Genomic DNA, 12,043 nt, shown 5'->3' with positions numbered 1-12,043 from the left:
TACCTCAAGATATTTTATGTTGCTTGTGGATATTGTGAAGGGTGATGTTTCTCTGATTTCTTTCTCATTGTGTTTATCATCTGTATTTAGTAGGGATACTGATTTTTTGAGTTAATTTTGTATCCTGCTACATTGCTGAAGTTGTTTATCAGCTGTAGGAGTTCCCTGATAGAGTTTTTCACATCTCTTATATAGACTATCATATCATCTGCAAATAGTGAAAGTTTTACTTCTTCCTTTCTAATTTTTATCCACTTGATCTCCTTTTCTTGTCTTATTGCTCTAGCTAGAACTTCAAGTACAATATTGAAGAGATTTGGAGAGAGTGGACAGCCTTGTCTTGTTCCTGATTTTAGAGGAATCACTTTGAGTTTCTTTCCATTTAGTTTGATGTTGGCTGTTGGCTTTGTGTATTTTGATTTTAATATTTTTAGATATGTTCCTGTTATTCCCGTTCTCTCCAAGATCTTTATCATAAAGGGATGTTGGATTTTGTCAGAGACATTTTCAGCATTTAGTGAGATGATCATGTGGTTTTTCTTTTTCATTTTGTTTATATTGTGGATTACATTGATTTTCATATGTTGAACCATCGTTGCATCCCTGGGATGAAGCCTACTTGATCATAGTGGATGATTTTTCTGAAGTTTTCTTGGATTCGATTCACCAATATTTTGTTGAGTATTTTTGCATCGATGTTCATGAGGGATATTGGTCTGTAGTTCTCTTTTTTAGTTATATCTTTGTGTGGCTTTTGAATCAAAGTGATTGTAACCTCGTAAAAAGAGTTTGGCAATGTCCCTTCAGCTTCTATTATGTGGATCAATTTGATGAGTACTGGTCTTAGCTCTTGTTTGAATTTCTGGTAGAATTCTGCAGTGAAGCCATCTGGCCCTGGGCTTTTTTTGGTTGGGAGGCTTTTTCTGACTGCTTCTATTTCATTGGGGGTTATCAGTCGATTTAAATTGCTTATTTGTTTTTGATTTAATTTTGGTAAGTGATATCTACCCAGAAAATTGTCTGTTTCCTTTAGATTTTCGAATTTTGTGGAGTACAGGTTTTCAAAGTATGACCTGATCATTCTCTGGATTTCCTCAGTGTCTGTTGTTATATCCCCCTTTTTCTTTTCTGATTTTGTTAATTAGCATGCTCTCTCCTCCTTTTGGTTAGTTTGGATAGAGTTTTGTCTATTTTTGTTGATCTTCTCAAAGAATGAACTCTTTGTTTCATTGATTCTTTGTAATGTTTTCCTAGTTTCTACTATTGATTTGAGCCCTTAGTTTGATTATTTCCTGGCTTCTACTCCTAGGTGAGTTTGCTTCCTTTTGTTCTAAGTGTTTCAGTTGTTCTGTCAAATCTCTATTGTGACTTTTCTCCAGTTTCTTCATGTGGGCACTTAGCGCTATGAACTTTCCTCTTTGCATTGTTTTCAGAGTGTCCCGTAAGTTTGGGTATGTTGTGTCTACATTCTCATTAAATTCTAGGAAGTCTTTAATTTATTTTTTTATTTCTTCCTCAAACCAGGAATGGCGTAATTGGGTGTTACTCAATTTCCCTGAGTTTGTAGGGTTTCTGCAATTTCTATTGCTGTTGAATTCTAGCTTTAATGCATGGTAATCTGATAAGATACGGGAGTTATTTCATTTTTTTTTCCTGTGGAGGTTTGCTTTCTTGCCAACTATGCAATCATTTTTGAGCAGGTGCCATGTGGTGCTGGGAAGAAGGTATATACACTTTTGTGTTTGGATGGAATGTTCTATAGATATCTGGTAAAACCAGTTGGGTCATAACTTTTGTTATATCCTTTGTTTCTTTGTGGTGGTCCTGTCTAGTGGTGAAAGCGGGGTGTTGAAGTCTTTTACTATAAGTGTGTGTGGTTTTATGTGTGGTTTGAGCTTCAGTAATGTTTCTTTTACACATGTGGATGCCTTCATATTTGGGGCATAGATGTTCAGGATTGAGACTTCATCTTGATGGACTTTTCCTGTGATGAGCATGAAATTCCTTTCTTCTTCATTTCTTTTAATTGATTTTCATTTAAAGTCTAATTTGGTAGATATTAGGATTGCTATACCAGCTTGTTTCTTGAGCCCATTTGATTGGAAAACCTTTCCCAACCCTTTACTCTGAGGTAACACCTGTCTTTGAAGTTGAGGTGTGTTTCTTGTATACAGCAGAAGTATGGATTCTGTCTTCATATCCATTCTGTTAGCCTGTATCTTTTTATGGGCAGGTTAAGACCGTTGACATCGATGGATATTAATGTCCATTGATTGTTAGTTCTTGTTTCTTTGGGATTTATTTTGGTGGTGTCATTGTGTGTGGATTTCACCCTCCTGTTTCTTTTCATGTTTGGTAAAATTGGATTATCTATTGCCTATGTTTTTGTGAGTGTAGTTTTCTTCATTGGGTTGGAGTTTTCCTTCTAGAACTTTCTGCAGTGTTGGATTTGTGTATATGTATTGTTTAAGTCTGGTTTTGTCATGGAATATCTTGTTTTCTCCATCTACAGTGATTTGCTGGGTACAGTACTCTGGGTTGGTATCCATGCTCCCTTAGTGTTTGTAGGATATCTATCCAGGACCTACTGGCTTTCAAAGTTTCCACTGAGAAGTTGGGTGTGATTCTGATAGGTCTGCCTTTATATGTTACTTGGCCTTTTCTCTTTGCTGCTCTTAATATTTTCTCTTTATTCTGTAGGTTTAGTGTTTTGATTATTATATTTCGAGGAGACTTCTTTTTGTGGTCCAGTCTGGTGTTCTGTAGGTTTATTGTACTTTCATAGGCATATCCTTCTGTAGGTTGGGGAAGTTTTCCTCTATGATTTTGTTGAATATGTTTTCTGTAGCTTTGAACTGTATTTCTTCAGTTTCTTCTATTCTTAGGTTCGGCCTTTTCATGGTGTCCCATATTTCCTGGATATTTTGTGTTAGGGATTTGTTGGACTTGAGATTTTCTTTGGTCAATGACTGTATATCCTCTAGTGAGCCTTCAACAATTGAGATTCTCTCTTCCATCTCTTGGATTCTATTGGTTATACTCACATCTTTAGTTCCTGATCATTTATCCAGCCTTTCTATTTCCAGCATCCCTTCATTCTATGTTTTCTTTATTGTTTCTATTTCAGCTTTCATGCCTTGAACTGTTTCAAGTGCTTCTTAACTTGTTTTGTTGTTTTTTCATGGCTTCCTTTAGATTCTTTAAGAGATTTGTTTACTTCTTGAATATTTTGGTTTGTCTTTTCCTCCCTTTCATGACATTTTTTTTGCTTATTTTTCTTCTATTTCTTTAAGGGATTTTCTTTTTCCTCTTTAAAGGTCTCTGTCATCTTCCTAAGATAATTTTCTTCTTCATCCTCTGGGTTGGGCTTTTCAGAACTTGCTGGAGTGGAGTCCCTAGATTCTGGTGGTGTCATATTGGTTTTTCTGTTGCTGAGTGTGTTCTTACTCTGTCTTCTTCCCATCCCTTCTTCCAGTGGCAGGTCGGGTCTCTCCCTCTCTCCAGTGGCAGGCAGAGGGCTCAGTCTCTGGTGGCATCCGGATGTCATAGGGTGATGGTTGGACAAGGGTGGTGTGTATCCAGATTCAGGGTGGGCCCTCTGGGTCTGGGTATGTCTACTCTTGCCCGGGTTGGCTCAGGCACAAGCTAGTAAGGGTTGATGGGGGTGGTTGGGGAGCAGAGACTCACCTGATGCTCAGGTGCCCACCGCAGGACAGAGGGCGGATTGTGGACAGGGGTGAGGTGTTTCCAGACTCAGGGTGGGCCTTCTGATCTGGACAGGTCCACTCTTGTGGGGGGTGGTTCAGGAAGAAGCGAGCATGGGTTGATGGGGGATGTTGGGGGGCACAAGCAGAGCCCAGACTCACCTGAGGCTTGGGTGCCTGCTGCAGGATAGAGGGCTGAGTGTTGACCTGTTCTTTGATCTTTTTATTTATGCATAGAATGTACTCTGATTACTTTCCTCAATTCTCTCAACTATTTTTCCCTTTTCTGTTGATCTCCCACTCTCATTCCTTTTTGAGACCATGATTTTACTTTTGTTTTGAAACATTTAGTCTATACACCTGTTTGGTGATTTGAATTACCTATTGGCACCTGGTTTGTTAACTTATGGATCACTGATTGAAGGAAATTATTTCTCCTCTCCTTGAATCAGTTGTAAGTTAATTATTCAGCTGGGAGTGGTAGTCCTTCCAGAATCCATTCTTCATCCACACCTGCCTGTTGACTGGAATATATTTGTGTAGAATCCATGTGTACATTCCCAACTGCTCTGAGTCTGTGACTGGTGTGACCATTTCTTATTGAGCAGATGTCATTTTGAAGTTCTCCTTCCTGCTCTTACATTCTTTCTGCTCTTCCTTCTGCAATGTTACCTGAGCTTTAGGAAATAGTATAAATGACTTTCTTAGAGGTGAAATACAACCTTTACCTAATCTCAGTACCTTGTACTGCATGATTCTTTTCTTTTATGACCATTGGCTTCAAAGAGAAGCTTATCTCATTAAGGCTGAGTGTAGTATCCATAATGTGTATAAACATAACTTTCACAGAACCCCTCCATATTGTCAATTTAGTTCAACAACTGAATTCAGTTTCACTATAGGACATATGATGTCCCCAATCTTGTGTTTTTCACCTAATTTTCAGCAGTAGGCAAGTATTCTTTCATATGGAGTGGGCTTCAAATCCAATCAGAAAACAGTTAGTTCCTCCCATAACCATACTGTTACTATTGCATAACTGTGTACTTCTGACCAGGCAGGTTGATCTCATAGATTGCAGGATTCATAGCTGGCAAGATGATAGATGTGATTTGTCCTACAGGAGCATGCATAACACCTGCTGGGTTTGTGAAGGCTAGCTCTAGCAGGGAGGAAGATTCCACCTTGGTACTACCTTGTTTTGTGTGATTGTACAGTCAAGGGGTGGGCTGTTATCAGCAATAGGATCTGATCATGTACATATGATGGGAAAAAAGCAGAAGAAATGAAAAGAGTTTGTATTCTTTTGGGGGCCTTGGAGACTCCATGACTAATAACTCAAAAAGAGTTATGTTATGTCTGGCAGGTTATGTTGTTCAACAACCCATGGCTTCTCAAAGCAGCTTTCTCCAGGAAACCCTCTTTTTCAAAAATAATGTTTTAAAGTTTAGTTATAAGATATTAGATCTCTCTATGCCCTTCATTTTGATTAACCCTCTTTATCTATCTTTATTTAGCTATTTCTCTACAAATCTTCTCTTTCTATCCCATATTCCTTTTTGTACTTTCAAATTTCCTTCATTTCAATCTTTTGCTACCATTAAGGCATCTCTTTCCAAAGACCTTTTTATTGTCCTGGCTCCCACAGTTAACTCAAGTAGATCACACAAAATTAGAGATTTGAAACTAGGATCCACCTATGGTGCAGAATGTAGGGAAATCGCCTTTTTGTCATTCCTGGGTTTCTCCCTCAATTTATTCCAGTCCCACCCATTTGCATGATAATTTCACAATATAATTTTTCTTTACAGCTGAATTAGTCCAACTCTATATATGTACAACATTTCATTGTCTACCCATCAGTTGATGGACATCTAGGCTGATTCCCTATTCTAGTTATTGTGAATAGAATGGCAGCAATGAACCTGGATAATGGATTATTTTTAGTAGCGTGTAAAGTCATTAGGTTATATGACAAGGCATGTATAGTCAAGTACTGTCTTAGTTAAAAATCACTATTGTGAGGACACACCATGATTAAAACAACTTGGGGAAGACAGGGTTAATTCATCTTATGCTTCCACATCACATTTCATTATCAGAGAAAGTGAAGACAGGAAGTAAAGCAGGATAGGAACCTGGATGCAGGAGCTGATGCAGAGACTATAGAGCAAGACTGCTTACTTGATAGCTCCTATGGCTTGCCCAACCTGCTTTGTTATAGAACCCAGAACCACTAGCTAAGAGATGGCACCACCCACCATGAATTGGGCCCTTCCCCATCAATCACTAATTAAGAAAAATACCCTATACGCTTGTGTCCAGCCTGATATTATGGTGAAATTTTCTCAGTAGAGGCTCCTTCCTCTCGTATGACTCTACCTTGTGTCAAGTTGACATGAAACTATCCAGTATACTTGCCATAACAGTTATATCTCATTTTATTAGGAATCACCATACCGATTTCTATAGTGAAAGTTTCAGTTTGCATTCTCACCAACAATAGTAAATGAGTGATACTCTTTCTCTATTTCTTCATCAGAATTTATTGGTTTTCTTTTTGGCTTTTTGATGATTGCCATTCAGCTTGGGAATCTCAAAGCAGCATCAATTTGAATTTTCCTTATGGCCACTGGCATTGACATTTCTGAAAATGGTAGCAGATATTCATATTTATTCTTTGGGGATTTGTGTGTTCAAATGTATAGTCCATTCCTTGATTGTGTTGCTTCTTTTCCTCTTTGAGTCTTTATGTTTTCTAAACAGCAGTCTTCTGCTCTATGTATAGCTGACTAGTGGGTTGGTTTTACTTCAGTGTCTTCTTTAAGTTTATTCAGGTGTTTATTCAAATTCTCTTTGAATTCTTTGAACTCCTGAGTATGCTTTTAATTGTTTTTCTTTTTTTTGATTCCCATGTCTTGAGCTTCATCTAAATTGTACTCCCTATATACATGCTATAGGATTCATGATCTTTAGCAGAGACATATTACTTTTATTTTTCATATTGTTTTCATTTTATGATGGGACCTGTGCATCTGGAGTTTGGTTCTTGATTATATCTTTGGTTTAAGTTTTTGACCACCATTTTGGAGTCTCCAGGTTGGTCTTGGACTACATACTTTGGAGGAATCCCAAAGGAACATTGTTTGGTGTCAGTCCCTACAGAGAAGACCAAGATGGGGTATCTAGCTGGGTAACTAAGTTAGTCATAAGAGGGTGTAAAAATGGAGAGTGGTTTCTGTCAGGTTGGGTGTGAAAATTGATTGGCAGTTATATATTCTCTGAGGGTGTGGAACATTATCTTTCAGTGCTTTTCCAGTTCTAAGATGTTTTCACAGAACTCTTGTTATTTTGCTGATAGGTTTTAATTTGTGGGTAAAATGGCACATACTCCTGCATCCTTTAACATCAGCATCTGTTATGTGTCAGCTACTCTTGACATTTGTCACTATATTTTGTTATATAGGTTCTTTCTTATTGATGTCCATTCGGAATGCCTCCGTTGTTGGAATGTCCCTATATTTTCACAGATCAAAGAAAATCCTTAATGCTATAACATCATGGAATTAGTCTTTTGTGCTTTACTCTGTATCTTAGACCCATCCTTTGCCAAAGGATACTGGGGATTGCTTTCTAATTTGAGTTTCAGAGGTCTCCAAAGTTGTGATCTTCTCTCTTTCCCTCCCTTCCTCCCTCTCTCCCTCCCTCCCTCCCTCCCTCTCTCCCTCCCTCCCTCTCTCCCTCCGTCCCTCCGTCCCTCCCTCCCTCCCTCCTTTCTTCCCTTTCTCCCTCCTTCCTTTCCTCTTTCCTTCATTCTTTCCTTTGTTCCTTCTTACTTTCCTCCATCCCTCCCTTTCTTTTTTGTTTCTTTCTTTTCCTTCAGCCCAGGCTTTTCTGGAGCTCACTATGTAGCTTAGATTGTTCTTAAATTCAATGAACTATACATGGTCCAGCCTCTAGAGCTGGTTTTCCAAAAATAACTACCATGCCTGGTAGATGGTTTCTATTACACGCTGTCTACCCCTGCAGATGTTTCTGTGTCATAGTGGCCTCTATTTAACACAGTTGTCACTTCTTTCTTTTTCTCTTTCTGCAAATTTCCCTTTTAATTCTTCAAGAGTGTTCGAAGTTCAGTTAATCTAAAAGCAATGGCTAAATTCTGGGCTGAAATTGTTCTAGGTCACCAATATAGTCATTTTTGACATTTCTGGGTTGGGGAATGACCAAGGCCATCATTAGCCATCTTGTAGCACAAGCCATTCTTTCAAACCAAACACTAGAAGTTTCCACGACAGAACCCTCAGCAACAATATTTTCATCCTTTTCTATGTGTTTTGTGGTACTAACTTGATCTAAATTATTTGCAAAGACACAAATGGACTTTGGGAGCCAATTTCCAATGGAGGGATACTCTCTCAGCCTAGATACACAGGGGAGGGCCTAGGCCCTGCCTCAAATGATGGGACCGACTATGAAGATCCCCCATGGAAGGCCTCTCCCTCCCTGGGGAGTGGATGGGGGTTTGGGTGGGGAGGGTGAGTGGGAGGCATGGGATGATGAGAGAGAAAGGGAATTGGGATTTATATGTAAAATAAGATTGTTTCTAAATTAAATAAAAATTTATAAAAAATAAAAATATTTGCAAAAACATTTAATTTAAATTTGTAGCTACTGTTGGGTTTATGAGTAAATCATTAATTTTTCCATGAAAAGTCTCAATTTCTCACTGTGTCTCAATAGAGAGACAGACACTTGTGATGTAGCAGCAGGCAACAGAAAAGTTCCTGATGTCCTCAAAGGATTTCTAGTTTCAAATCTGATATGGAGACTGATTCATATTAGCTGCTGGTCTGGTTCTTTTTATACTGGTCTTAATGAGATATGCCATTGACCTCATGACTCTCATTCATGATTTCAATATTTTCCCATTTGATAGCCTCTCTTCCAGGACTGAGAGCAGCTGTTGCTCATGATTCTGGCTTGCAAGTTCCTGTACCAGAGAAGAACCAGTGTTAGGATAGAAGAAATTTGGGTTCACAGTTCTATTTCTTTCTGACACAGCCCAAGACACTGAGTGTCTCTACTGGGGCTGCTAACTACTCTCATATCAGTACAGGACATGGGTTGTAGATAACCCAAATAAATACAAACTGTATTTAAATGAAATCTTCAAAAATGTTGTTTTTTATAACTTACTCAATCTCTACAATCCTGATTCACTTCTTTATGAACCAGGTCAGTCATTCACTCAGAGCATATTGGGCCTGAGAATTAGAGGATACAGCATGTGCTCATATCTTGTTTTTCTTTCCAGGAATACTAGTGGAGAGCTCCTAAGAGTGAATATAAACATCTCAGACTGGGGGACTAACATCACAGCACTGGATGGAAAAAACAACACTGGAATTCCACTTTGTAGCGCCATGTCCTGTACCATGATTACCCTTTCCCCTATCATTGCCCTGGTTGGACTGGTTGGAAATGCCATAGTGCTGTGGCTTCTGGGCTTCCACATGCATAGGAGTGTCTTCTCTGTCTACATCCTTAACCTGGCTGGGGCTGACTTCCTCTTTCTCTGCTTTCAAATTGTACATTGCCTTCATATTATCTTGGACATCTTCTACTTCAAGACCATTGACATTCCTCTGTTTTCTTTTGTGCTGTTAAACTTTACTTATCTTTGTGGCCTGAGCATGCTCAGCGCCATTAGCACTGAACGAAGCCTGTCTGTCATGTGGCCCATCTGGTATCGCTGCCAACGGCCAAGGCACACATCTGTTATCATATGTACTGGCCTTTGGATCTTGTCACTACTGCTGAGCCTCTTGGAAGGGAATGAATGTGGCTTCTTATTTCATAGTGTTGACCATGGTTGGTGTCAGACATTTGATTTCATCACTGCTGCATGGTTAATTTTTTTATTTGTGGTTCTCTTGGGGTCCAGTCTGGCCTTATTGGTTACTATCTTTTGTGGCTCACACAGGATTCCTGTGACCAGGCTGTATGTAACCATTGTATGTACAGTGCTGGTCTTCCTGCTCTTTGGTCTGCCCTATGGGATCTACCAATTTCTCTTAGAATGGATTGAAAATTTTAATTATGTTGTGCTTTATGATTTTTATTCAGTGACAATATTTCTCTCCTGTGTTAACAGCTGTGCCAATCCCATCATTTACTTCCTTGTTGGCTCCATTAGGCATCGTAGGTTCCAATGGAGGGCTCTCAAGCTACTTCTGCAGAGAGCCATGCAGGACACCCCTGAAGAGGAAGAATGTGGAGAAGGTGGTTCTTCAGGAAGATCTAGAGAAATGAAAACAGTCTAGCAGATCTTGAGATCTGTTTGGATCAGGCAGAAATAGCATTGAGAAACAACTTTGTCCTTATCAGTTCATGACATTTTTTTATAACTATGTTTAGTTGATGACCCAAGGTTAAATCAGTTGGGAAAGTAGTCAATCTTGTAGAAGTTGATTGATGCTGGACTTGTTATACAAATACTGACTGCAGCATTTCTTGAACTGTTTTAGTCAGGGCTTCCTCATCTCCTTTTGGTGGAACTCCTTGGAAACTCTCTGGGGTCCAGGAGCTCTGTTGACCACTATTGAAATATTCTCCCTTCAGCAGAAGGGTCAAGGAAATGTATTAAAGAGGTTTCCTTCTTTATTTTATTTTATTTTATTTTATTTTTTTAAATTAGAAACAAACTTCTTTTACATGTCAGTCAATTCCAGTTTCCTTATTCCTTTGGTCATTGAACATAATAGTGGTCGAATCCATGGTATATTTTGCAATAATTTCCTTTGCTTTTTTTAAGCTTAAAATATAAGCTTTTATTTTTAAATGTACATTTTAGGAAACAAAACACAAGAAGCCAAGAACAAAGTCACCCAGTCACAAGCAGCTCATCTTGATGTGTCCTAGATCCTGCAAATGTAGATACATTTAGGTAACTGAGAATATACAGTGTGTAGCACACCTTCCCCCATATTGTAAATATTCACCAACTAATAACACCATGCTCTATGAGTATTTTGATAACCAAGAATGCACCACATTGTCTCAATTTTTCAGACAAAATTGTAATCCTATCTTCTTTGGCAACAAAAATTCATAGAAGATAAAAATGACATCAGGCCTCTGAATAGTACTGGTGAAACTACAATTAAAATTCTGCATTCCCTCAACATTTAGCTTACAAGGAAACACAAAGCAACAGACCACACTAAGTATAGCATTTATGAAGAAGAAGGTATGTTCCCGTTTAATAAATGTATTCCTATAAAATAGTTGGAAGATGCACTTATTGTAGCCTAAATCTAATTGGTCTTAATAATAAAAACACAGAGTCAGATATCAGTGTAAAAGCTGAAAGATCAGAGAAGGAGCTAGCCACTAAAGTTCTTAATTCTATGAAATCCTCAGACCAAAGAGGGCAGAGCTCCTGTCTCCTTACACCTTATATTCCTCTCTCCATCTAACCATATCACTTCCTATTGCCACCTCCCTAGTCCTGGGATTAAAGGTGTGAGATACCAAGAGCTGGGATCAAAGGTGTGAGGTCTGTTTCTCTTTTAGACTGGTTAAATCTCATGTAGTCCAGTGTAGCCTTGAACTCCTGATCTTCCTACTTCCACCTCTCAAGTGCTGGGATTAAGATGTGTGCAACCACTGCCTTGCCTCTATGGTTAACTAGTGGCTAGCTCCACCCTCTGATCTTCAGGCAAGCTTTATTTGTTAGAACATGAACAAATATCACCACATCACATGGCAGGGATTCCTAGGATGTGAATCTCAACACAGTATTGCAAATCTCACCCCATGAATCTTCCTCTGTCTGCCCTTCCACAGTCAGCCTAGCAACATGAATAACTCACCATGTCTAGGCCTGGCTTTTCAATCCTAAATTCAAGAGGGACCTTTTCCGTCACTGCTACCATATTGACTAGCTATACTTTTCACCATATGTTCTCCTTTAGGACATTTATAAAGCTCTGATGTTGTAGAATGAACTTTGTTCACAATAAACAAAAGTATCTTTCCTGAAATGCACATACGGATCCCTGGGTACAGTTGTAACTGTCTTCTAGATATGGTGGTCCTAACAAAGAGCCTCTCGCCATCCATCTTCTCTGCACAACTCCAGTTCAGGATAATGCTAGTGACAGTATTGGGAAGGCCACACCCAGAAGACAGCCCTTCCAAAAGACTAGTAGGACATTTCTAGTAATTATTTTGCTGCTTCTAACATCCTTTGGGCACTGGGACTTATCCTTCAATACCTAGCAACATTAACTGAAATGAACACCTAAACAATGGTTAGGGAACGAGAACCAGCCAGC

General features: G+C 38.9%; 1 protein-coding gene across 1 annotated transcript; it reads left to right on the top strand.

The window, feature by feature from the left end:
* Positions 1-9,127: 9,127 nt before the first annotated feature.
* Mrgprx2 (MAS related GPR family member X2) lies at positions 9,128-10,027 on the top strand. The gene has a single exon (XM_027410573.2). It carries the CDS (start codon positions 9,128-9,130, stop codon positions 10,025-10,027), a length of 900 nt encoding a protein of 299 aa, XP_027266374.1.
* Positions 10,028-12,043: the final 2,016 nt, after the last annotated feature.

Source organism: Cricetulus griseus, chromosome 3 (assembly GCF_003668045.3).
Source record: "Cricetulus griseus strain 17A/GY chromosome 3, alternate assembly CriGri-PICRH-1.0, whole genome shotgun sequence".
NCBI lineage: Eukaryota > Metazoa > Chordata > Mammalia > Rodentia > Cricetidae > Cricetulus > Cricetulus griseus.
This window is presented reverse-complemented; position numbering and strand designations above follow the sequence as displayed.

Excerpts from the sequence above, each read along its gene's own strand:
- Mrgprx2 (XM_027410573.2), top strand. The coding sequence starts at position 9,128 with ATGTCCTGTACCATGATTACCCTTTCCCCTATCATTGCCCTGGTTGGA.